General features: G+C 43.4%; 1 protein-coding gene across 1 annotated transcript in view; it reads left to right on the top strand.

Annotated features, from left to right (window-relative positions):
* Window positions 1-26,726, top strand: part of SLC26A5 (solute carrier family 26 member 5) — a 676,177-nt gene that overhangs the window by 529,645 nt on the left and 119,806 nt on the right. The window contains exons 12-13 of the mRNA XM_069628070.1: window positions 10,216-10,311; window positions 18,737-18,843. Coding sequence (XP_069484171.1) covers window positions 10,216-10,311; window positions 18,737-18,843 — 203 coding nt within the window. The remainder of the gene's footprint in view (window positions 1-10,215; window positions 10,312-18,736; window positions 18,844-26,726) is intronic.

Below are 26,726 nucleotides of genomic sequence, written 5' to 3'. Positions count from 1 at the left end.
GGCCAATTGATATTTCAGTAAAAACTCTTCAACTACCTTTGAGAATTGGAGTGATCCTTGTGCCATCTGTGACAATATGCAGATGACACAATACAGTGTAATGATTTTATAGGCAATGTTATGCTTTAATATCCAAATCTGTTCACTTCTTGAAACTCTAACCTGGCATTATTTCGATTTGAACCACAAAATATATTTCTGATGCTTGTGAATCTGCTTAGAATCACATGCAGCTGTGCATATAGTCTGACATCTAGTGGTAATTGCGGGGTGAAGGCATTTTTTTCCCAGAAGATCAAAAAGGGACGTCGACATGGGCGTGACTGTAACACTATCCCTTATGTGACATGTAGTGTACCCAAGATCCTTCATACGTCGAGTTCCCCCCAGATTGTTTATTTCCGCTGTTCTGGTCGTTTGCTTTATGCAGAGCTCATGTTTCGAGAACTTATTGCTGTTTCCTGCATCTTTGGCACATCCATCGACTGACTTCCTTGACCCTCTTCGATGGCTATTCCGGTTTTGCTGTTTCTGCAAACTATTGCTGCCTCCGGCGACTCAGTGGCTGTTGCGGCCTTGGCCTTCAGGTTTCAGCCTTACAATAGGGAGAGTGGAGACCCTTTTTCTCTAGACACTTCTGAGAATGCCTTTTCCTCCTCCTCCTTCCTTTTCTCGTCTGGCTGCTTTTCCACGCTACTATGGAGAGAACTCCTTTTAGGTTTTGCCCTTCCTGCAACATGAAATTTCAGTGGGAAGATGCTCACAAAGAGTGTAACTGTTGTCTACGGTGACCAGAGTTGCAAGGCCTGTAAACTCTTTATGCCCAAAACAGTTAAGGCCAGGCGCATCAAGAGGTGGACGGCCTACGCGATGCAAGCCGAGAGTCACTCTCCCGCCGGCGCCTCAGACGAGGATTCCTCAAGCAGCTGGGGCTACGTTTTGGAGTCCAAAGACATTATTGTGGAGCCTGTAGACTCCTGTGTGCCCGTGCCCAGCCCCGCTAAGCATGCCGTCTGCAGTGCGATGGGTAAATCACACCTTGGTAACAAGGGCACACATTCTATTTCAAAGGTCAAACACACAACCCTTCGGCCTTCTTTGACGGACTCGTCGAAAAAGCCATCAGCACCTGTAGGCCCGTTGAAACATTTGGTGGGCCTACTGAACATGCAGGTTCAGAGTCTGTTGCACCCCAGCCATTGTGGCTGGCACAAGGTACCAAGACGTGTCTCACACGGTGCCACCACGAAAATGTTGATGCATTTTACAGAGGCGTCGAAAGATGCGCCGAAATGTGCTTCCCTAGTGAAACCTCACCCCCAAACTCGGCGGGTGTGGGGGGGGGGGTTGGGAAGCATTCCCAGGCCCCTCCTCATGGTTCTGAGCCCTTCAACGTAATTTCTCTGTCTTCAGGGTATTTTCCTGCACCCCCTTCCTTACCACAGGCCCTACAAAAAGACCCTGTCCATCTGACTTAGCTTTCCCTCTTCCAGATGATTCATCTTCCTCTTCTTGGACTAGCGAAAGATTTGAAGACTTTATTAACAAAATGCCAAAATGTATGGATTTTTCAGGGACGTTTGATGCCATCCTTTAGAGGTCCCGTCCCTTTGGTGAAGGTCCTAGGCCCTAGAAATCTCATCAGCTTCACTCTCCTGAGGCTTGTTCTTCTCCTCCTAAACAACGATTACCTGATTCCTCCCCCCCCCCGCCCCAATGAAATTTTTCAAGATGATCAGTATGATCAGGATGATAATGTTTACTAGGTCCCAGATCAGAGCGATGGCTCCCAGTCCCCTGTTTCTCATGATCTGGATGCTTAGACCTCCGCAGATGACCAGGGGATTTGGCCCACTATCCCTGCTCATAAAGCTGAGCCGGATAATATTTTTTTGGATGCACCTCCTGTATCTCAACCCAGGGAGACTTCCCCTATTGATGATCAAATGCTGTTTAACACACCATATTTAGGAAAGCAGTGGACCATTTTAAAATGATCATGCAGGAGGAGGTGCCTGATTCGGGCTTTCAGGATATCCTCAAGGTAAACGTTCCTGTCAGCCAATCTCTTCTAATACTTAATTCTATTAAAAAGCTTATTTACCTCCTCCTTGCTCACGCCCTCCCTTACTCGGGTCGAGAAGATGTTTCGCCCCGTGCCTTCTGATCCACTCCATCAGGAGACATTCCGTCCAAGACAACATAGTTGTTAGCATGACTAAAAAACATGCAGCGGTTCCACTGTCTTCCTCTGAATCTCCCCTTGGTAAAGACAGGAAAAAACGTTATGACCTGGGCAAACGTATGGCTTCTTCTGCTGCCTACGGTACCTGCATTGCGAACAATACTACTCTCCTTGCTAGCTATAGTGGTGTCCAGTGGGGACTAATGCAGGATGGTCTACAGAATGTACCATAGCCTACAAGGTCACAGCTTCTGACAGTGATACACACGGGACGTCCGGTGACACAGAACATATTAAAATACACGCTTGACTCTACAAAGACTGCGGGGTAGGGTGTTGGCCGAGGGCACTCTTTTGAAACGCCATGCATGCATAAATAATTCTGGGTTTAAACCCGAGACACAGGAGTCGCACATTAATAAATCCATCAAGGTCTCGGCCCTCTTCGGCAAGGCGGTGGACGACGCCCTTAAGAATGCGAAGAAGCAGCACAAGACTTTGTAGTCTCTTAATCAGATCTCGGCCAAGCCATATGTACAATGCCGGGTCTTCAATACCCACCAGTCTTTTCGCTGGCAGTCCTTTCTCAGCTCAGCTCAAGGTGCCTATGGGACTGTAGGATCTCCCTGGTATTCCACATATGAGACAGGGTACATCAGGCAACTTTCAGACCCCTCAACAATGAGGTTTTCAGCGTGGCAAAGGTAGGGGCAGAAAAGCAGCAGCCAGAGGCTCCTCTGCTAGCAAAAGACTGTTTCAGGTCCCCTCCCATGCTTCCCAAGTAGGGGGATAGTTAACATCCTTCACCCACGCATGGGAGGGGATAACCTCGGACAGTGGGTGCTCAAGACTGTAAGCCGCATCTTTTGCATTGAGTTTCTCCATCCACCCTGATAGCACACGCCAACAATCTCTGCAAAATCTCCAGATGCTTCTAGAAGAAATACAAAACCTGCTGCAAAAGAGAGCAATCTAGGTCATCCTAGATCTTCAGGTATACTTTCTTATACCCATACAGGATCTAACCATACGCCCTGTCTTAGATCTGCGTCCTGCAAACAAGTATGTCAACCTCAAAAGTTCAGGATGACAACTCTACAGGAAGTAATCTGTTGCTGAAGCAAGGGGATTACATAGCCACCTTGGATGTGAATGATGCATACTTCCATATTTCAATGTTGCTAGCACACAAAGTACCTCTGGTTCAAGATGGAGAACACTCACTATCAGTTCAAAGTACTCCCCTTTGGCATTGCCACAGCCCCAAGGGTGTTTACCAAGGCACTGGCGGTGGCGGCAGCACACATGCGCAGGCAGTCCATTCCAGTGTACCTTTATCCCGACAACTAGCTCATAACTGCAAACACGCACCAGGCATGTCTGGAGAACGGTATCCAGGCATTGTTTCGAATGCATTGTTTCGAATACAAAAGTTTCAAATAAAAATGCGTAGAAAAAATGAATATTTTTTAATGTAAAGTTTTTTTTTTACTACAGTGGTATTTAAGGGGTTAAAAAAACAGGGGTTTGGGGGGGTACCCCCCACTTCCCCCATTAAAAGAAAAGTATTTTTTTCGAAACTTTGCCAGTCAAAACCATGGCATTCGAAACTTTCACTAGGAACCCTGGAGAACACCCAATAGACTATAGATCTTATTTTCAGCCTGGGGTTCTCAATCAACGAGACAATTTCTGGGGACACTAACTCAGGCAGAAGATGGGCCTGTCCCCCCCCCCTTCAATGAGAGGGTTCAAAACATGTTGTTCCGGATCCCTCATTATGTGGCCAGTCGTAAGGTAACCGTGCGGAAAGCCATGCGCTGTTAGAGATGATGGCGTCCTTCATCTTCCTTGTCCCACATGCGCATCTGTGCATGTGCCCTATGCAGGAGTGACTCTCGAGCCAATGGTGTCAGGCAAGCGGTCAGTGGGATAATCTAGTGGTTGTCTCGACAGCCCTCGTTCAGTTTTTGCAGTGGTGGTTGAAGGAGAGCCTTCTGAAACAGAAATCCTTCACCACCCCCGCAGTAGCCGGGGATGTGGTCACAATCAGTAGCAAGCAAACCTATCAATCTGTTGGAACTACTTCCTGTGTACAAAGTCCTGAAAGCCTTTCAGAAACAACTACAAGGGAAACCCGTTGTGATCCTTACAGACAGCACTACGGCCATGTATTACCTGAACAAACAGGGGAGCACTCACTCTCCAGGGCTATCCAAACTGCCACAGAGCATTTGGAAATGAGCACTGAAATACGACATGTTCCAGTGGAACACAATCTTCTGGCAGACCTGCTCAGCAGAGACTTGTAACTACCAGTAGAACACAAGTGGTGTTTGCAAAAACACATTTTACACAACGTCTTTGCACAATGGGGTCATCCAGACATCAATTGTATTGCAGCACTGGATAATGCACAAAGGCCAGACTATGCCTCTCGCCTATAAGACTGCTTTTCTGGTGGCTATTACCTCTATTAGGAGAGTTAGTGAACTGCAGGCTCTCTCAGTTCAAGACCCATTTACCATTCATAAGGACAAAGTGGTGCTACACACAACCCCATACTTTATGCCTAAATTAATTTCTAAGTTCTACGTGAACCAATACATCACACTTACAACTTTCTTTTAAATCCCACTAATTCAGCTGAAAGAAGCCCCCATTTTTCACAAAAGTGTGCCCAACACTTTACATCATTAATAACAAATTACTTGTACTTCAATGAGAAATAAAGGTTTTTGGAACCAATTTGTCTTATTTATTGGTACTTTTTTAAAACATATTTCATGGTTTTAATACTTATGATTTTGCATTAGTTATTTTCCGGCAAATATTTTCCCTCAAACATGTATTTTCATGAATTAAGCATTGTACATGTAATCTACAACAGGTTCCATTTTTTTTTTGTTTTTGGACAAATTGAACATTTACTGGTTCAGCACATAGCATCATAAAAGCATCGATTACATCAAAAAACAAGAGCAGAACCTCTGAATATATATATATATATATATATGAGCAATCCCAAGAAATCATGCCCAGTAGTAATGGGAATGCTACAGGAATACCAGAAATTCTCTGGGCTCAAAATAAACTGGCAAAAATCCATCCTATTCCCAATACAGGGTCAGACGACATGGCTCCCCCGGGAGTGCCCATACACAGTGGCCGCAACAGGCTTTAAATACTTGGTAATCCACTTTAGCCCACAACTAGAAGACTACATCCCGCTCAATCTGACCACTGTGATGAAAAAGTTCTCATCAGACACTATACACTGGTAGCTCTCCCTCTGACCCTATTGTGCAGGGCTACCCTGTTTAAGATGCTATCCCTGCCCAGATTTCTATACGTTCTGCAGAACGCCCCGCCCCCAATCCCAAAGAAGATCTTTACTGACATTGCTGGATCCTTGAGGGGGCTCCTGTGGGGGGGGTAAGCAACCACGGGTGGCAATGAAGGCATTACAGCCATCCGTGTGGGAGGGGGGATAGGTTTACCCAACCTGCGCAGATACTACTGGGCAGCTCAGCTGGGGTCCGAGAAACGACTGGCTACACGGGGACCAAACTCTTCCGCACATCGCTGCGGAGCGAAGATGATTGAGAGGTAGGTCACCCAAGCAAGCCCTATACGGGGGAAACCCTGGACCCATGAGACACACATGCCAGGTCTGGGCAGAGGTGCACCAGGACATAGGGTGGGGCCTGCAGTCGACCCTGGTGCAGCCCATATGGCATACCGCACTCCTGGGGGAAATACTGAAGGTGAGGTATCTGGAGAGCTGGGCGGCGGGCGGGATTGACACACTGGCAGATATCATAAAGGACGGGAGACCCCTGTCATTTGGGGACTTAGAGCTGGAACACGTCCTGGTAACGGGGGAGGGGTTCATACACAGAAAAATATCCCATGCTATTGCAGTCCAAATTCCCACCCTGGATCGTGGCAAACCTATTTACTGCAAACATCCCAACCAAGGTTACGTCCACCTTATATTAGGTACTCACGGCATTTGGTGATTCAGAACCTACCAACCTGCAAAGGAAATGGGAACAAGACCTGGGTTGGATGGAGCCGGAGGAGTGGCTAGAGGCGTTAATGTTCCCGAGGGAGGTGGGGATAGCAGCACGGTTGCGGTTGATACAATTTAAAATCCTCCAAATGGTATATTACACCTGCACAATGTTAACCAGATGGGGTCGGAGTGACAATGATGCTTGTCTCATGCGGAAGGGCCAGAGGTACCTTTTACCACACACTATGGGAATGCCCGCAAATCAGGACCTTCTGGGCCAAATGGATGGGGAAGCTGTCTGCTATTATGAGAGCCCCGATCCCCGTGGAGCCGAAACTGGCAATACTGGGAATATGGGAGGACACAGACCTCAATAAACACAAGAAGACCTTTGTGGCAGTAGCCCTGGCTCTGTTCAAAAGACTGATTGCAGCTGCCTGGGGCTCAGTGGAACACCCAAGACTAAACCAGTGGTTGGCAGAAATGGATCGCTGCATGGTCTTGGACAGAAGGGTCTACAGAGCTAGGGGATGTCCTGGGAAATTCACGAGGATCTGTGGGAAATGGGAAGACCGGGTCTAGACAGTGGGAATAAGAGGAAGCCAGATCTCCGACAACTCGCCCCCCCCCACAGACACATTTTACAGACGCCTCAGAAGGCGACGCCCTCGTGTCACCACGATTAATACGCATGAACTTAAATGCACCTTGTGCAAACTGTACCTTATTTGTTATGTACTATTTACTCTGTAAAAAATAATAGACAGATTGGTAAAAAAAAAAAAACAAGAGCAGAAGATCTATTCGTCAGCTACCACCTCATGTTGCGATTCCCACTAATCACCCAAGTGCACACATATTCTTATTTTTATTTTCCAAAACTAGGGTCTACGTCTACAGAACCATATTGATGTGATTTCTCCTATGTTTGTTGCTTGCAGTGAGGACATCCTACACCTCTCTGCTAGCTTGACTTTGCAGCATTTTTTAGATTTGGCTGCCTTCCTCAGGCCCTCTAGTTATTACTTGACCCTGAAAAACAGCATAAAAATGTGTGTGAACTATTTTTCTACTAAAAAGTTATGTAAAAATGAAAGCAAGTTGTATTTCTGGATTAATAGATTCACTAAAGTTCCAAATCAAAAACGTATATATTAATTTTACTGACCTTGCATCTCGCTATGTATCTCCTTTCTTCCATTATTAATGTTCTCTAATTTCCTGCACCGTCCACTGTACAAAGAAATCATGAATATGTTATGGACTTCTATATGGATCTCTTCCATGACCTAGTACTTCTAGTTTGTACTATGATTGATATTGGATGCAATGGTTCTTGCTTTACCCCCTTGTAGTTGGTTTCTATGTATGCAGGGTCTTTCCAATGCAAGGGTGTACAGCACCTTAGTCTCTTATTTCTTGTTTACCCTGTATGTGGAGGCTCAGGTCAATGGCCCCAGATCCCTCCAGTCTGTGGTCTGCAAGACATATGTATAGTATGCAAAAATACACTTCTAAAAATCTGTACAAATATCATAAATGGTTTATAGTCATAATTTCGAAACCAATAATGTCGAAAGTCATTTTTTTAATGCATTTTTTTTTCGAAATGGGTTCCCCCCAACCCCCCTTTTTAAAAATGTTTTTTGGTTTTACCCATTTTTTTTACCCCGAACCCCAAAATAAATATATAATTTTAAAAAACGCAATTCGACATTTTTTTTTGACATTTTTTTTTTTGAAAAAATTGTCATTCGACATTATTTTTTCGAAAAAATGACCAACCACCATCATAAATCTGCAAAGGTTTGTTAATTTGGGATATATTTTCCTAGTATTCAAAGCAAAAAAATAATTTTTGGCTATTTGAGTACTAATCGTAATAGTGATGGATCCTAATGCTGACTGGAAGCAATTGGCCCCCTCTATGCTTGGCTGCCACGCTTGCCGTTACGTATATGGTCTGGGCACCTGGTTAATATTTATTTCATTTGTTTGGCTCCCTGTGTATACACTGACCTGTGCCCCTGCGGTTTCTCAGTGAAGGGCGAGTATCTTCAAACGGGAAGATTTTCCCTTTTTCTTCCACGTATGTCCTTTATGCTGACACTGTCTCCCTGCAAAAGGACAGCAAACGTGTCAGTGTATTTTCTGCGATTTATAATTGTGTCCTTTTGTGTGGACATTTGCTCTTTTAACCACTGCTTTTAAGCAAGACTTACCTTTTCATTCCTTTGGCTCCTGTCACGCTGAATTTGCAATGCTGCCGTGGTGCCTAACTTGTCACCATTGCCGAGGTGCGCGCAGTCCCTCCGCGATTACTGTTGAACACAACGGGATTCTACGTTGTGTTTATCATCCTGAATGCTACGTTCGTTAACAGCCACAACCAAAAGCAGTGTTTTCTTTTTCTGTAGGTTTGCAATCCTCTTCGGTACAGTGTTGCTTACTCGAGTTTGGACACAGCAGCATCTGTCTCTCTGCTGCGGTGTGTTTCGGATGCCTTGTCGTGGAAACCCGGAGTTTGATGTCTGCGTCTATACCTAGGGTGCTATTTCGCCATTCCTTTGGTAACCTCAATGACGCACACAGCACGCCTGTGCGTTACCCCATGGCAGATGAAATTTCTTCGGAGTATGGTGCTATGCTTCTATTGGAGGCTGCGCATTCTGCCTGTTGCTCAGAAAGTGGAATGTCTGTCTGGTTTCCATATCCTAGTTATTGCATTATCCAGTTACTTCCAGAATATAGGCTGCTACATGTAGTGCCACTTGTCCTCGGGGTTGGTATTTGGAAATGTCGCCCTTATTTCTATCCAACCGAATATGTGTATCAAGTTCCCCATGAGACCCGATTGCGGTTATAAATTAGAATTAATTGCAAAATAAATTGCGCAAATGGAATATTCCCTGTTGAACGTCTGAGGTTTTTAGCATGTCCCTTTATATCATTCAGCCCGAAGGGTTTCTACTGCGCTTGATTCTGCACTCCACCTGTTTCTCCATTATGATGTGTCTCGATAACACTAGATGTTAGGAAAGCAGTGGTATATTACCTTGATGAGCAAAATCACTACAAAAGAGAGACTTAATTCTTTGTCTTTGTTGCCGCTGGTAGAGAAGGAGACCCTGTCTCTATGTCGGCAGTCACTTGATGGATTGTTAAATGCATCCAAATGTGTTACCCTCCAGCTAAGAGAGATTTACCCTTTACACCTAGAGCGCATTCTACTCGACGCACAGAAGCTACTATAGCTTTTATTGCAAATGTTCCTCTTGATTCTATTTGAAAAGCAGCTACCTGGAGTTCTGATCACACTTTCACTCAACATTGGTGCTTAGACACACACTTGAAGACTGATTGTTAGGTGGGTCAGGCGGTGTTAAGACATCTCTTTGCTATCGTTCCTTAACACATCGCACCACAATCTCCTAGTACTGCTCGCTAGTCTATGCACAGCATGTGATTCTAAGCATATTCACAAGCATCAGAAGACACATTACACACCGAGATTGTATTTCTAGTGCTTATATTTGCTTAGATTCACATGCACCCACCCTTCCTCCTCTCTTGAAGTTGAAGGAATGTGCACCTTATTTTCTGCTGTATTCACTCACGCATTCTCAGTGGCTCCCTCATGGCAGAACAAAAATAAAAACCGGGGACCTCGATGTGTGAAAGATCTTGGGTACACTACATGCCACGTTGGAGACAGTGTTATAATAACGCCCATGTCGACGTCCCTTTTTGATCTTCGGATAAAAGATGCAATACTCCGCGATTACCACTAGATGTCGGACTATATTCACAGCATGTGAATCTAAGCAGATACAAGCACCAGAAATACTATTATGGTGAGTAATGTATGTCATCCTTTTTTCTCTTACTTTGCCTCAAGTACATTTATTAAATAGTTAAATAAGACATCACCACCAGTACTTCATATTTGACTGGTTTGTGTTTTCTCTCTGCTTGTAATAATTTTAAAGAACTGTCCCTTATTTGTTTGTAGACAGTACTAGCTGCGATTGTGATGGTGAATTTGAAGGGCATGTTTAAGCAGCTGTGCGATGTGTCACACTTATGGAGAACTAGCAGAATTGAACTGGTGAGTAGCTGACACCTACCAGAATAGATCATTCAAACTCAGTCAACATGTGCATATTTTTGTATAGTTAATTCAGCAGTAGGTTTATGAGCAATGTGAAAAGGCTATTTATGATGAGGAATTCATAACCATATCTAATCTAATCCTTTTTCATGTTTGAACAGAGATGTGCACTTGACTGACATTAGAGACAGCCAGGTAGAAGCAGTATCTCCCGTTTCCTCCTTCCTTCCCTTCCCCTACACACACACACAACTCTCACTGTGGTCGTACCTTTTTTCTCAACCTACTCACTGCACTAGGAAGGAGCCATTTCTTCCTTAGTTCTATTATCGTTTTTGCTTCTAGCACTATCACAGTAGAATGTCCAAGCACTGCTGGGCTTCCTTTTATGGAGGAAAGGTGCCGATGGGTGCAAATTAAACTCTAAAGAAAGTTGCTGGGAAATGTAAATGAAAGTGAACTTCAGTTTAAGTGAAAGAAGCATACTGATTTAAGGACTATGCAAAGGATGCATCGCCATTGAATAGAGACTGGAGGGCAAAATATGTGCTATTAAAATTGTATCTTTTGCGTAGCTTTGGAGGAGTATTGGCTCACCCCCTATCACAGGAACATCAAGTTTAAGATCAATTAAAGACTTCTCCAGTCCATTAATGTATAAACTAAAAAGAAGGTGCTCCAGAACACATCCCATATAGACGCCTGTGATGCCATGAATGCAACCATGCAATATCCTTTTTCTCCCAACCTTCACAAGCTTTAGTATTCAAATATAAAGCTCACATCACCAGTAACAAATGAGTAGTGATGTGAAGGTATCCCAAAATGGACCGTCATTTGGCTCTGTTCACATTATTGAAAGCCCGGCTGAGATCCATCAACGTCATATGTATAGGTGTCTTTGATCTGGAATACTTAGCAATGCTTAAATATAAATTAATAACTTAATTGGGGGTAACTAATCCTCTACAAATGCCCCCTTGAGACAGACCTAATATATTGTTTGATACAGCCCAATTGGAAAGTCTAGCATAAATCAATGAATTAAACAGTTTTGATGATTCATCTAATAGTGCAATCAATGGTTAAGATGCCAGTGATGTTTTGTCTTCTCTCTTGTATTGGTATAATAATTGCGACTTAACATGACTAGATGTGGGTGAATCGGCTCTATTTCGCTCTGTAGGATTTACATGCAAAATCTGTGAAATGTGGCTCCACCATTCTGCTTCAGTGTGAAACGGAATGGCGGATGCGACGAATCGTGGGGATTTGTCCCTTCCCCCGGGGGAGGCCCACCCCTGTGAAACTAGGGAGGTGTGCCTGCTCCGCAATACCCTCCGTAGAGGTGTAGGCAAGTGGGACCTCACCGGTAGAGACTCCCTCTTTGGGGACAAAGTCACCCGTTCCAATGAGGAACTCCCTAAAAACCTACAATACCTCTGAGAACATTTACTATAGCAACCTGTGTGTAGAAGAAACCAGTATTTGCTACTGGCACACACAAACTGTAAATATCTCTTAAAAAAAAAAATATCCCATCCAACTGGGATGAGGAGGATGATACATGGAGGAAGAGAGAAAAGCCATGCAAGATGGAAAGAGGAAGACCCGGACGTACGTCGGGGAAGTCCCAAGCATAAGTCGCATATAATGAGGGAGGAGACTGGCAAAGAGAAAAGCCAGCGAATTACAAAACAGGGCTGTCCGCTTTAGCAGAGAGATTTAAACTTGCAGCGTCCGGTAACCAGAAACGAGTGTCAAGTCGAAATAGGATTCACAGCCTGGAGTAGGCCGAGAGACACAGCCGATTCAGACGCTCAGCTTCTTACCTGGCAGAAAGCGAGAGAAGTAGTCAGATGCAGAGCATCCTGGATTAGAGAGAGAGAGAGACGGAAGGTGGTGGCGGGACCACAAATGACTTGTGGTGGACCAGGAGTCATCCAAACAACGTCGAAACCACTCCACGGATGGAGACTCAATCCCTATTGGTACAAAAGGTACCATAAGAACATCCTAGACAACGGTATGAAAGAGGGAGCATTAAAGGAGCAAGAGAAAGAATGTTGATGGTGCAGGGAACTGACAACCAGCAGCTAGAAGATCTGGTAATGTTATTCCTAGAGGTCCCAGGTAATAGGGAGATCAGGAGACCTGGGAGGTGAGCGCAGAATTATTATTGGACCAATCATACTCGTCCCAGTCAAAGTGAAGAGATTGTGATACTTAAGCGAAAAGGAGTGAATGAGATTTGTTATGGGACAAATTATACTTGTCCCAGTCAAGATAAAGAAATCCAAATTGTGTAACCTCAATAAGTGAATACGAATTGGTTCTGGAATGCTCAGTCTTGTATCAGTAAAGTCCAAGAAAGTAAAACAGAAGGAGAAACGTATAAAAGTTGGACAGCTTTACCATGGGAAGAGAGAAGAACAAATCTCTGTAGAGAGAATAAAGAGGACAGTAATAGAACCCAAACGGACAGCCATCAAGGAAAGTCGAAGCCAAGCAAAGTCTTGAACAAATTGTACGAACTGATCAAACCTGTCACCGAAGACCATCTGAAAATTAACTATTGAAATAGACGTTTGCAAGACACAAATAGATTACAGGAGAAGGGAGTCATTCTCCTGCCTTTAGTTGTTGTTATGGTGGTAGGGTCAGATAGGCTAGTTTGGACAGTGGACAGATTCTGTTAAGACATTCACTGATGAGCACCTTAGCTAGTTTTGTTAGTTAGGCATGCCTTATAGCATAGGGAAAGTTAGGCATTTTTAATTTTCTTTAATAAACCTAATTATGTTTAGTTATTTATTTGAGCATTATGGTTCATTACAAACCTTTAGCAAAGTCAGAAAAAACCACTCGTCCATATAACGGAAAACAATCATCATTAAAATGGCTCATCGTTTTATTGGGTCAACCACCATATATTCGACAATTGGACAAGTTCAAATTTTTGAAGTCATCACAAGGATAAAACTTCTTCTAAAAATCACCCAAGTTCCTAAAACACATAAACTAATACAATCCTTAAAAATATTACTACAGCTAAGACCAACAGAGTTCTTGCCCCACTTAATAAAACCACCCATCATTCATCCAGTGTCAAAGTGCTTGTATTATCTAAAGAAAATTTAAAGTGCTTTGTTCTCTCTGTTAACTCTGTGAAAAATAGCAAAATATGGTTTAAAGATTCTACCACATCATGTTTTTTGCAATGACGGCATTGCCAATCTCTCACTCCCTCACGATTTCTAGCACACATGATCTCCTTGGTCAGGAGCAGATTTAAATATCATCTCATAAACTGCCCCCTATAATAGCTGTTCGGGAACTTAGTCAAATACTCGGGGACTGACCCCACCCCCCTTGCCTGTGTCGTAAGTGGTAGAACAGTTTATATTTGCTCGTCTCGTCTGAAGTAGTTATCAAGTCAAGCTCCCATAATCTCTTATTTACCTGGCTCGTTGCTTTCCAAATCTACCTCTGTGACACTCCATCTTTCCAGCCACTCTTTACATGACGAAACCCATTGCCTCAGCCTCTTCACACTGTTTGTTGCCATCTCCTTTTTTAGGATCTCAAATATTGCTGATGTGTCTTCAAAAGTACATTTCCTATATAAGGCTAGCTTTTTCCATTGCACAAAAGCATGCATTGACGTAAAACCCAACTCTTGGCACAAGACCCGTATCTGGGTGGACTTCCGAACCCTTAAAACAATTTTGCAAAATATCCCCTTTAAAATTGGCCAAGAATTTTCCTGTATAAAAAGCAGCGACTTGGCTCCCTATGTTAGGGTTGCTACCACCTTTAATTTATAAAATTCCAGTACTGGCTGCATAGAGAATCGCCTAAATTTCCTGTTGATCATTTTTGCCTTTTTAGCCATCATTAAGGTTTTACTGCAAGAGAGTTCCCAGGTATTTGTATGACTGGACTTGTTCTAACTTTGCCGACCCCAGTTTCCACATAAAGCTAGTTGATTGTCTACACTAGAAGTTCCCCAAAATTAGTAGTTTTCTCAGTGTTTATCAGGAGGTTGTTAGTCTTAATATATTCTTCCAACTTACTTAGTTGATGTTGCAACCCCACTTCTGTTTGATCCAACAATACTAAGTCGTCGGCTTATAAAAGCCTACTGACTGATGTACCACCCAATTTTGGTGGAATACTCCTCGCCTCATTTAGTGTTTCCTAGATCTGACAAAAAAAGATTAGAGTACGGGGGCCAGTGGACAGCCCTGTCTACATGGTCAAAAGCCTTTACCAAGTCCACAAAAGCCGAATATATTTTTTCCTTTGCTTTCCAAGGATACTCTTAAGAATGTTTAAAATCATTATATTCACACTTGTTCCCACACCCTGCACACACCCAGTTTTGGAAGATATCATTGTGATGTTTATTCTCAGACCACTTATTTAGCCATGATAAGAGTAGAAAGCCAAATATCTTACTAATCACATCCAGAAGGGCAATAGGGCGATAATGTTTAGGATCGTCCCCATTGTCCCTCTTAAATATCAGGACTGTTGTGGCTCTCTTCCATGAGTCGGGCAAGGTTCTCAATTCCTCTATCTTTGCGAACAGGATATGTAAAATCCTTGCCCACAAATCTGGGGCCTGATTTAACATTACATTTGTAATCCTGTCAGGGCCCGGGGCACGTGAGGTACTTGCTTTCTTTATTTTTTATAATATCTCTTGTTTTCACCAAAATTGAGACCAGTGAAGAGGTCAATTTAAGTTGCCTCGAATACACTATTTATCTGTGCCACTGGCTGAGCTATTTCCAAACTCTAAATAAACCTAATAGTGAAATGACTTATCAGAGTCCTCGTCCTTCTGACCCGCCACATGAAGTAGAGCCAGGAAAACTTGTATTGCAAAATTGTATATATTACACACATGCAGCATCAACCCCGTATGCCACGCCTACGCTAAGAAGGATAGCCTCGACAGAACTGTTCAAGAAGCAGCTGAAGACCCTGCTCTTCGCTTAGAGAGTTTTTCGTAGCCATACTTGCCCACGACTATCATCATTCTGAGTCTTGTCATGTCCTCCATTTGTTTTATGTTTCTTGTGTGTTAGTTCACGCCCATTAGCCCATGGGTACCAGGTGCGCATTATAAATGCCTTAACATAACATAACATGTTTTTAAAAACAGTTTATAAGAAGGGGGCCCAAAAGGCAGGGTCTGCTTTAAAGACGTCACTTGTTGGTCATTTGCTTATTCCCCTAAGTCCACGTGCACCGTACATTCTATTTTCCAGCCCTGAATAATACTGTCATTGTTTATTAGGATCCAAACTGTGAGACACCATGTTAGCCAAGGAAGAAATTAGATATGTAAAATGATAAATCCAGCTAAAATGTGAGATAAGAATATCTGGTCTGGGAATATTGAGCATCCAACGCCAGACTAATTTTTCGCATCTATTAAAGAGTTTAAGGAGGTACACCCAGTCTGGTTATGGCAATGTATTTTTATTGAAAAATCTTTTAAATGGTTGCTGGCTGCTATACGTTTTGTAAAAGATGTTTTTAGTGCTCCAGTAGGAATGTTAGGTTAAGGGGAAGTCTATTATCCAGTACTAAGTTATTCTAATGAAGTGATATATTTGCTTGTGATTTTTATGATGTTTGTAATGTGAAGTTAAAATGGAAGGTACTGTTATGTGAAGGTTCATTTGATGTTAAAGTGTTTTAACATGTTTCTTTTCATTCTGATGTTTTACTGTGTTCTTTATGTGAAAAGTTGCTTGTGAACTATAACACATTGAATAAAAATAAACTACAAATATTTAGAATTTTAGCACAAAAGGCTATCAATCCCCGAAAAGTTTCTCTCTCAGATTTTAGTTTTGTTACAACCATTTTAAAAAGATTTCCTCATACTAGATATTGTAACTGAACAATTATCCTCCAATCTTAGAGCGTTAGAGCCGTTTTTGCTTTAGTTAATTTATGGTTGAGTAAACCAACCTTAGCTTCCATTGAGTTTTGTTTGTTTTTTATTGTTGCCAACCATTTTTTAAAAGCATTTCTGATTGCCTTTGTAAGGGAAGAGAAATTCTTCACAATTAAAAAAAAAAAAAAAAAAGTGGGTTAGAAATATGGGTTGCAAATACAAATTGTTTTTGCCAATTTTAAAAATATCGAGTATAACCTGTTTTTGATTAACACATTCCTATTTAATGCCTCTCCCCCGTAACCTCTTCCTTTTTCCTCCTTCTCTGCTAACACCTGACAATGTTTCGAGACATGTCCGATCTATGAAAGTGTCGTCCAAACAGGTGATCCTGTGCTCTTCCAGAACCATCAAGGACCATATTGCCACCTTTGCCCCAGCCTTGGCCGATATCTGCAATCACTCTTTCGACACTGGATCTTTCCCCTCTACCCTCAGCACTCCCTTGTGCAGCCCCTCATAGAAAAAAGATTATGGCGATCCTTCCTGCCGAATCGCTATTAATCCTTTCCCGGGCAAACTCCTGGAAAAGCTGGCCATCTCCCAGCTTACTCCCCACACTGAAACTGTTGGTTGTCTCCATGACCATCAGTGTGGCTTCAGAGTAGCCAGAGGCACGGAAACTGCTCTCCTGAACACCCCTGAAGATCTGCTCACTAATCTTAACTCCAGCTCTCCCTCTGTCCTCATCCTCCTTGGCCTTTCCTTTGCTTTTGACACGGTCAATCACGCCACCCTGATCAACCGACTGTGTGAACCTGGGCATCACGGATCAGGCCCTGGCGTGGCTGACCTCCTTCCTCCTATACCGAACTTCCCAGGTCCAACTTGGGTCCTTTTTCTCCACCTTCTCTTTCTCCACATGTGGTGTCCCCCAGGACATATCTTCTCACTGTGGCTTTTCAATGTATATCGGGCCCCTTTGGGCCACTTGATAAACACCTTCTCTTCTAACTTTTAGTGTTATGCGGATGACACTCAGCTCTCTTTCAGGATTCCCTCAGCCTCCTCTCCTCCTCACTCATTCCTGACTGTCTTTCCGTGATCCAGGATTGGTGCTCCTCCAACGATCTTTGCATTAATGTCAGTAAGACAGAGATTCTTCTCGTTGGTACCCCTGCTCCTGCTTTCCCTCTCTCACTCTGGCTGTCCTCCTTGGGGCCTCTACCCTCGCCTTCCCGTGAGGCAAACAACCTTGGTGTCATCTCAACTCCACTCTCTCCCCACATACCTGACCCTGCCAAAAAGGCCCACTTCCAGCTTCATCTCCTCAGAGGTATCCTATCTTTTCTCACTTTCCCCCAGAAGCTCACCGTCTCCAGAGCCCTGGTTCTCTCCAGATTGGTCTACTGCAACAGCCTCTTTCTCAATCTGCCTGCCTCTACTCTTTGCCCCCTGCAACTAATCCAGAACAGGACTGCAAGACTTATCCTTGCCCTCCAACCCAGGGACTGTATCTTCCAAGCCCTGAAATCTCTCCACTGCCTCCCGGTGGCTGCAAGGATCAACTTCCAAGACCCTCTGCATCGTCCACAAGGCTTTCTGCGGCCAGGGTCCGCACAACATCCAACTCTCTCTTCTGAAATACATTCCTTTTAGAGCCCTTTGCTCAGCCTCCTCCAACTCTCTTAGGGTCCGACGTTTCTCCAGGTAGAGAGTGGGGGGGTAGATCTCTCACTGCAGCAGGTGCCTCCCTCTGGAACGGCCTCCCTTCCCCTCTGACTTGTGCCGGACCACCTGAAGTTCCGGAAGCAGCTCAAGACCCTCCCTTTCTCTTCTGCCTTCTCTATCTCGCTTCCTTGCTAACTTACCTGTCTGCCATGCTGACTGGTTGCTTGGTACCCCCAGAGTCTTACTGGGTACCAGGCTCTTCCTTGACCAGTCTTCCTTGCACTGCCTCTTGTCCACCGCGAACTTAAGGGCTGTAGCTGTAACTCCTACAGCCCCTCTGCCTCCTTGCACTTAGCCAGAGTCACGCTGCCCTGGCTGCACTTTTCAGAGCCTTGCAAGCCTAATCACACTTCACCCTACTTCTCTCTTGCACTTCCCCCCTCTCCCTTCCCCCTGCACTTTCTCATTGTCGCACTTGCATGATCCGAATGTCGCAACGCCTAGTAGGATCGTTTGTCTTGTCTTCCCTCTGTCCTCCCTCCCTTGTCTTGTGGCACCTAGAAACACTTGCATACAGGCGCATTATAAATGCCATATCATATATCAAATAAATACAGGATCAGTATTTCTCATATTGTACAATAATAGATCCTTCCTGTGCTTGTTTGGTTGTAAAGTTGCAGGGAGAGTGCTACACTGAAAAGAAAAAGTCACCACTCTATATAGTTGAATAAGCTTCAAAATTGATTGGTGATATCTTCAATGTAAAATACTTTTTATGAATGAATTCAAATAATGCATTTTAACACAAAATAGTTTTTTTTTAATGTTTAGAGCATCTGGCTTGTAGCGTTTGTGGCCTCCGTTTTCCTGGGATTAGACTATGGTTTACTTGTTGCGGTGGCATTTGCAATCATAACTGTCGTATACAGAACACAAAGGTTAGATATTTTTATTGCTTTTTCTTTCCAAGTTTCATTGTAAAAGCTACATATTTGTGTACCAAAATCATGATTCCTTTCAGCTGTATTAGCACATCTTTTACTCTTCTTTTCCATAAATGTTTTTGAGAGCATTCTGAATTGGTGCATAGAGTGTTTATAAATGAATTAAGTGCTACTAGACTTTTGAGACCTGTTTTACCACCACCAGGGGCTTCTGCCAGCTCCACTGAAATATTGCAAGTCCCGGTAGTTGACTTGGCACACCGCTTCCACCATGCCTCACCGAACGCCACAATACTACCCTTCTCCTGCACCCTGCTTCGACAAGCCCCATCCCGCCCTGCATCCATAAGCCTTGCTGTGCTATGCTCCCACACACTGCCCAGTGTTCCCCAATGCCACGCCCGGCTCTCACATGCGACAACATGCTCCCACACATACCCCACTCTGCAACCATGAGCCCCACCGTACTCAAATACTGTACCCTGCTTCCCCACACCGAACAGGATGCTCCCACGTGCCGCACTTTATCCCTTCGACATCAGTAGTGCCCTACCATTCTCCCACACCTCTGCTACACTACACACACTTTCCTCCTAAATGCCACACCCCGGCCCCACGTCTGCTCTTACATGCCTTACTTTCCACCTCCCCTGCATGCTGCGCCCTACCGTGGTCTTGCAGTCTCTCTCTACCCTACACCCCAAGCCACACTCTTCTCCCACAATGATCTCACATGACTACCCCCTTCTCACAACAGTTCCCTGTACTATATTTATTTTCACTGTACGTGCAATATTGTATACCACTCTAAGCTCTGGTCAGGCTGGGGAACAGAGGAACACGTGTTTTCTTTCGCCACTATATATTGCGATCACTGGAGACATCACCGTGCCACATTTGAATAGGATTGGTGCACATGTTCAAAATTAAGGGAGTGGTCAAAAATACTGCGCTGTGAACCTTACTGGAGGTATTTGTTTACAATTTTCAAAGCAACTGCTGCATTTATTTCCATCAAAATATACAGGCTATCAGGAATACAGGGTTCCCTTTCGTCTATTTGTCTAAGATAATTGGCTGTTAAATACATTTCAAGGTGAGCTCTTATGTGATTGGCAGTGCTATGGTTAGGCAGTTTGTGTTTTATTATTATTTAATGTTTAAAGCAAAATAAGAGTGCTGGTTTTTTTTTTGTCAGTGAAATCCTCATAAGCTTCTGTGCATGCACCTCTGTTCACTTTTTACATCATTAAAGGTTGTAGTTTAAAAAAACACTCCAGCTGGCTAATGATTAGGAGTGGCTTTCCAGATGTCTGCATCCGCTTTGGAGTTTCCATGTAAGGACCCGAAGAAACCCTTTTTGTTTGAAACACTCTTTGGTTTATATGAGGTTCACTTGGAAAATAACTTTGCTTAAAGTGCTCCTAAATTTGATGTACACCACATTTTTGTCTGAAACCTGGGAAGCTTCAATTATAAATAAAAATAGATGGTCAATTTGAGCAAGTATGGACAAAAGGAAAACTATTAAATCTTCAAGAAAGCTTAAATTGTTTTTAATAAAAATGTAGTATTTTAATCGAAACCCCCTAACACTGAACTATTCTCTAATCGAGTGTCTGGGTACCTCTCACATAAGCCTACAGGCGGAAAGTAATTGGGAATGACGATCACGGTCCAGTGGACAGTAGAGCTCTCATGTTTCCTGTGGCCATTCAACCCTGTTTTATTCCCTTTCAGTGCTCGAACTTCTAATTTTATCTTTTACATTTTAAATTTAGGAAAACTACAATCCCCAGAATTCCAAGCAAAGACAGGAACGGTAGGCCGCCTCACGTTTGGCCGCCTCACGTTTGGCCACTGGAAACTTCAGAATTCTGGGACAATGTTGTTGAACCTGCACTGTTGGACGCATTAGAATGATTTGTTTTCCTTGTTGTTTTTTTTACTATAAGCTGTCACAGGGAGTACAAACCTAACACGTGCCACATGGGTCAACTGGAATTCAACAGAGTGTATTCTCTTTCCATGGGACAGTTGGATGAATGCCTATGGGAACAACTAAGGGCACACAGCATAAGAAGATAGGCCACTCTTCTGCTTTGTGTACACTGAAGGGGAAGAAAGAACCAAACAATATGTGAAGAGTTGTCTACTTCTCTAAACATAGCATGTCCCTTCTGGGTAATGTTCCCCAACTTTCCCCTAAGTGGTTGACTTCACCTCCAAACCTCAATGTTGAGTCGAAAAGGGGTTGCTAGAACTCCTACATAGACCACCGGTACATTTTCCAGAGAAGATCACAATTCGGTATCTGGTAATAATGTCCCCATATATATGGTCACCATACATAATGTCACCTGGAAAAAGTTGTGGCGACATTATATATGGTAACCATATATAGGTGCGCAAGGGGGGCTGGGTGTCCATGCTCCCCTTGAATATAAAAAGGCTTTGGGGGTTGCAGGATCCCATGTTAAATGTAGTAATGTCCCTGCAAAAAACCGCAATTGTTTGGGCTTGCCTGACTGTTGTTGCCGCGTAAAGGAATTCGCATTTGTACGTGACTGACCTGGAAACACTGTCGACTGTTTCGCTCGTAAACCGTGCTTTGGAGCAGGTGCCGCTTGAGCGGCGTGATTGCTGAATTGCAGTCCGCCGGCCTGTTTCGCGTGGCAGACTGTGTTCAGGAAGCTTTCATGGAATGCTTAGGACTGTTTACTGCGCCCCTGTTTTGGTACTTTTGCAGCTGAGGATTTGCTGCTTTGTGGTTTGCCGGACCGTTCGAGAACCTGTTCCAAAAAGGAATTAAACATTTGTACCTGCGCTGGCTGTGAGAGAATAGCGCTGGGAGTTTCCTTGACTCGCGGTTCATCGCTTCATCGACTCTCATTTCCAGGAGGGGGAGGAGCTTTGTGCCGCACACGTGATTGCTCATGTGACACTGCCTGCCATCAAAATCAGGGCGAGTGTACCCTCGCGGCGTGAAGCCCTTCGGAGTAAAGTCCACCGGCTGTTGTGCGGCTGTTTGGCGCTGAAGGCGTGACCACTAGGCGGGAGACTGCGGAGGTATTAGCTCTTTGATCCCAGCCTAGCGACTGAGGTTTGCAATAAACCATATACGGAGTCCGGAGCTGAGTCCACCTACATCGTCGACGAGGACACCTCCAACGTAAGGCATAAAATTGTCTGATTACCGGTAAGAGGAAAGTATGGTTACTGATGTACGGCCGCAAACGCGGCAAACACCTTTGAACGCTCGAAATCGGTCCGAGCTTTCGTTTACAGCCGATGCTCCCACTTCAACAGTTGGCGCGAATAGTGTTGCTACATCTTCCCGACCCCCTCATCCCACACTCGCTCAATTGCCCCCCCTGTCCTGCTTGTCCTGCTTGCCTGCTGTGGCAGACACACCTTGCCTTTCCTTCCCCTCCTCCCCTTCCCCCCCCCGTCCGCCCTTCCTTCCCTACCTAATCCGGTACAACTTACCACCGCAAGTCCGCCTCGCTGTCTTTCGCGAGTTTCTGTAATGAACATAAATGAGGCCGACTCGAACGTCGACTTGAATGCTCCCTCAGCTGATGCGAATCTTGGTGAAATGGTGTCTGTCGACGTTCCGACTAAAGCATTGACATTGCAGTCCTTGAATGTTAAATCTTACGTACTCCTGTCTGAAACAGTCGGACATGTCACTGCTGACTTAATGACCAATCAAACGGAAAATCTCCTAGGATCGGATGTGAACAAAACCTTAAATCAGCTGCCGTGCCAGGCATATATAGATGAAATCGATCGAGCAACACAGACCATGCTGCCCGACTCTTCACCTGAAGGTTCCCAATCAAATATGCTGGGTGGTGTGGGCAGTGAGACTGTGGGTGAGATGTCCTTAAATACAGCCCCACTCGATCTTGACCGAAATATAGCAGTATCTGCGATAAATGATCATCATCTACCTGTGCCACCTGCACCGTTGGCGATGATCGAAATCGACACTGCCTCCTTTCTATCTCCGTTTGACGTTACAGATACTGAACTTTTGGCTCTAAAACTACCAAATGGTTCAGAGAACCAAACAAACTTTTCCTTCGATCCGCCTTTAAACAACGATGCTACACACAGCCCTACAGACAGCAGAGTTGTTGCTGAGACTACGATGGCTCGACTTGAGGCAGACGCATGTGGAAGAGATGTTTCATGCCAGCTCGACTCCCTTCCACCAGCGCCTTCGTTGCCTTTTCTGCTGACGGGCCCTTCTACAAAAAAACACAAAAAAAGTCTTGGGATAGACTTAGCAGGACGCGAAGCGCGGCTAACGGAGAGGCTGACTGCGGACTATCAAGCAGTTAAAAACAAATTAATACACAGCTTCTCTACGGCCCCACAAAATGTTTCGCATCCAACAAAAATGCTGTTGGCAAACAGCGAAAAAGGAGTGAAGTTCGCGCAAGATCCTAATAGCACGCTTAAATCTTGGACAAGCACACCCCATCGAAAAGAGTCTCAGAATATCCAAAATAATGATGCTACTTTTAAAAGAAAATCACAATCGAGCTCCTCAAAGGAACCGACTGAAAACCTACGATTCCACTGCAGTACTAAAGTATTCCAACAAGCTCAGCAAGTGACAGGAAATTAATGTTGCTCTAGTAGACATGATGAACAGTCAAACCTTGAATCGGAATCTGTTCATCACTCAAAAGAGAATTTATCAGTTGCAGCTGGAATTCAAATTCATAACAATGTCCTGGCAGCAACATCATTGGCTTTGATTCCTTTTATCAAACTCATGGAACAAGTAAATGAGACTGTGAAAGATCAAAATGCCTTGCTACTTAATTTGACAAATAAAATCTCGTCTTTTGAACAAAACGCTCATTTAATGTCTAGAGTTGAACGAGAAGCAGAAATCTCATTTCAATGGCAAAACCGCCTTGGTGATATTGCTATGAAGGACCACACAGACAAAAACGACCAAATGGAGGCGATTTTAGAAATCATGAAGTGGTGTCGCCACTCACTTCTCAGAAATAAGACAGACATGGAACATCCTCCTATTGAGAGATCCCTATATCGCACAGAGAAATTAAATGCGAAAACTAGAGCAAAAATAGACCAATGCAGTTCGCCTGACGTATCTAAGCATACAACTGTCCCAGGAAAGAACTTAGAGATACCTGTACTGGATAATGCGAACAGGGAAATCATTGTGATTGCTGACCCACATCTGACTTCCACAGCTGAAAAAGAGTCAAATAGTAGTCTTATAAATAAACCACACGAAGAGTCTAGATCAGACCAATGTAAAATCAACCCATTTGAAGCAATAGCGGTGGAAGTTCAACTCCCAAACCACACAGCTGCACCGAGTTTCAAAGGTCCCGTTACTTCATTTGACATTTTTACTGGAACAGCAAAACTGTTTGTTCCTTCGATTACATCTAAACAAGGTGAAAAATCTATAAAAGCTCCAGCCAAAAAACATTCAACAAATAAGCAGCAAAATAAAATGAACAATGTCAGAAATAAAGCAAAATAGTTTGTGAGAAATCTTTCTACAAATTGGGTCTGTTCTCCCGCAATACACCAAACGATAAACAGGATGATAATGAGAGTGTGTCTGTTTGCAAGTCCATGCTGAAAGAAATAACTAAAATAAGCGTGGTAGATCTTCCTAATCCAAATAAAAGACGAAGAGTGGATTCTAACACTAGCTCAAAGAAATCTGATGTAAGTGTTACTGATTTATGTGATCTGTCCACATACTCAGCTGAATCTGACGAATTGCAACAGTTAACACAAGAAGAAGAACTTCACCGCTCGGCAATGAATCTTCCCCAAGGCCGGAGAAAAATCCACCAAATGGAAATACCTGACGAAGGAGAAAGAAAGAAAACTCGCTTAAATGCAAATCAAAATTGCCCAAACGAGAATTCACAAATTTATAGTAGAAAAGACGACAATGCCGAAGCTCAAGGAAAAAAACTGACCTCAGTGAAATTAAACCCTAAGATGACGGCAGCCCAATGGGAAAAGCAAAAACAATTGAATCCTAAAGCAACTGTGTCTGCGAAATCTAGACTGGAACAAAAACTATGGAGACTTAGGCTCGAGAACATTTTCACAGATGCAAATGAAGTTAATTTGAATCGCAGAAATGTAATCCAATTGCTACACAACTTTCCGTCACTGAGAACGATAACGTCAAACGACATAGCCATTGTGGAATACATCAACGAGGACTCTCTAGATATGGTCTATCTACATATCACTTCCCAAGCAGTAGAAAATACCTTGCTTGCTGCAAAAGACGAGCTGTTGTCTTACGGATTCGATCTGACATTGGAAACAAAACATCGAAGAGATGGCTTTAGAAAAGCAATGTCAGCTGCTGGCGAGCAAACCCATGAACAACGTCATGAGGCGTTAAGGAAACAATTTAACATCCAAGAAAGAACAGCCGGTAACCAAAATATCTCTTCCCAACCTCCAACACAGACTCGTTCGAATAGAACTTAGCTATTGCAAACTAAGGAGGATGGAATTGGCCTTATATCATGGAACACTAGAGGTTTCCGGCATTTGTTCCAGAACTGCGATATCTCGATGAAAACCAACTTCGCAATTTGTCTCCAGGAAACATGGCTGCGGGAGGCACCATCTAAAGAAGAATATTCAATCATATTAAACCCGTTCTCTGGTCTTCTGACTATGATAAATAACACATCAGGCTGGGAGATTTTAAAATCATTTTCTCCTAACTTGTTTGTACAAGGATTAATCCTTCAAAACAGTCAGAGATCAAATGTACCATTCCATCATCTACTAATTCTTAACACCCATTGGAACACAGCCATGATATCCTCATCTCATTTCATTCAATCAATTACAAAATTGATCGATGATAACATGGAATTATGGTCTGACCTACAAGTCATATTATGCGGAGACCTGAATTTCTCGTGGTTTGATGAGAATTTGATAATGAAAAAATTCAAGCATCAAGTTTACTCGACATGCAGAGGCTATCAATTTCATGCAGCCATGATTGCTAGGAACTGCCATATGCTCAACGATCAAACCAAAGGCGATCGTCCTCCGAATATTACTTGGCAGCGTGATGGCTCGAAAAAAATCATTGACTATATTTGGGCATCGAATACAATGCTAAACGAGATTCTACAGCTGAAGGTCTTGAAATCATCAAGCAGTGACCATAATCCACTTGAACTAACTCTAAAGGCATATTTCCCCAGAAATGCAGAGATCTTCAACCAACCAATTGAAGTGAACCAAAGAGGCAACAGACTCAAAATAAACAGCAAGCAATTGCGGAAATTAAACGAAATGATAACCTCAGAGGAGACTGCTTTATGCGACAAACTAAACTATCCTGCGTTGATAGTAGACTTTCAAATCAAGTTCAAACATCCGAATTGCTGTTCCTACCAAAAGAAATATGAATTTAGTACAATGGTGTCTCTTAAAAAAAAAACAACTACACCGTGATCTCAGGAAATTAAATAAAGAGCCAGATCCGAATAAATTGCTGCAAAGGAAACATCTAAAGACACAGAATCGAAACTGGTTGAAATGCTTCAAAATGATGAGAGATCAAGAAAGAGGTGAACGAATTCTGAGGCTCATTATTTGCCACCAAACAAAGGACTTATGGAACATCATAAATAATAAAACAATATTCCAGCAGGCGAAGACCCATCATGGTATCTCCAAGGCCATTTGGGAACAGCACTTTGCCAAAGTTTTTGGGAGCAATGAACATCAACTGAGCGATGAAAGACTTGATGAAGTTCAGTCTTGGAATGTAATCGAATCAAAAGAAGATATATCAATAGCAATTCGACACCTAAAAAACT

The sequence above is a fragment of the Ambystoma mexicanum genome, chromosome 12, assembly GCF_040938575.1.
Source record: "Ambystoma mexicanum isolate Mex_15411 chromosome 12, UKY_AmexF1_1, whole genome shotgun sequence".
NCBI lineage: Eukaryota > Metazoa > Chordata > Amphibia > Caudata > Ambystomatidae > Ambystoma > Ambystoma mexicanum.
Note: the sequence above shows the minus strand (reverse complement) of the source record. Positions and strands in the feature narration are given on the sequence as shown.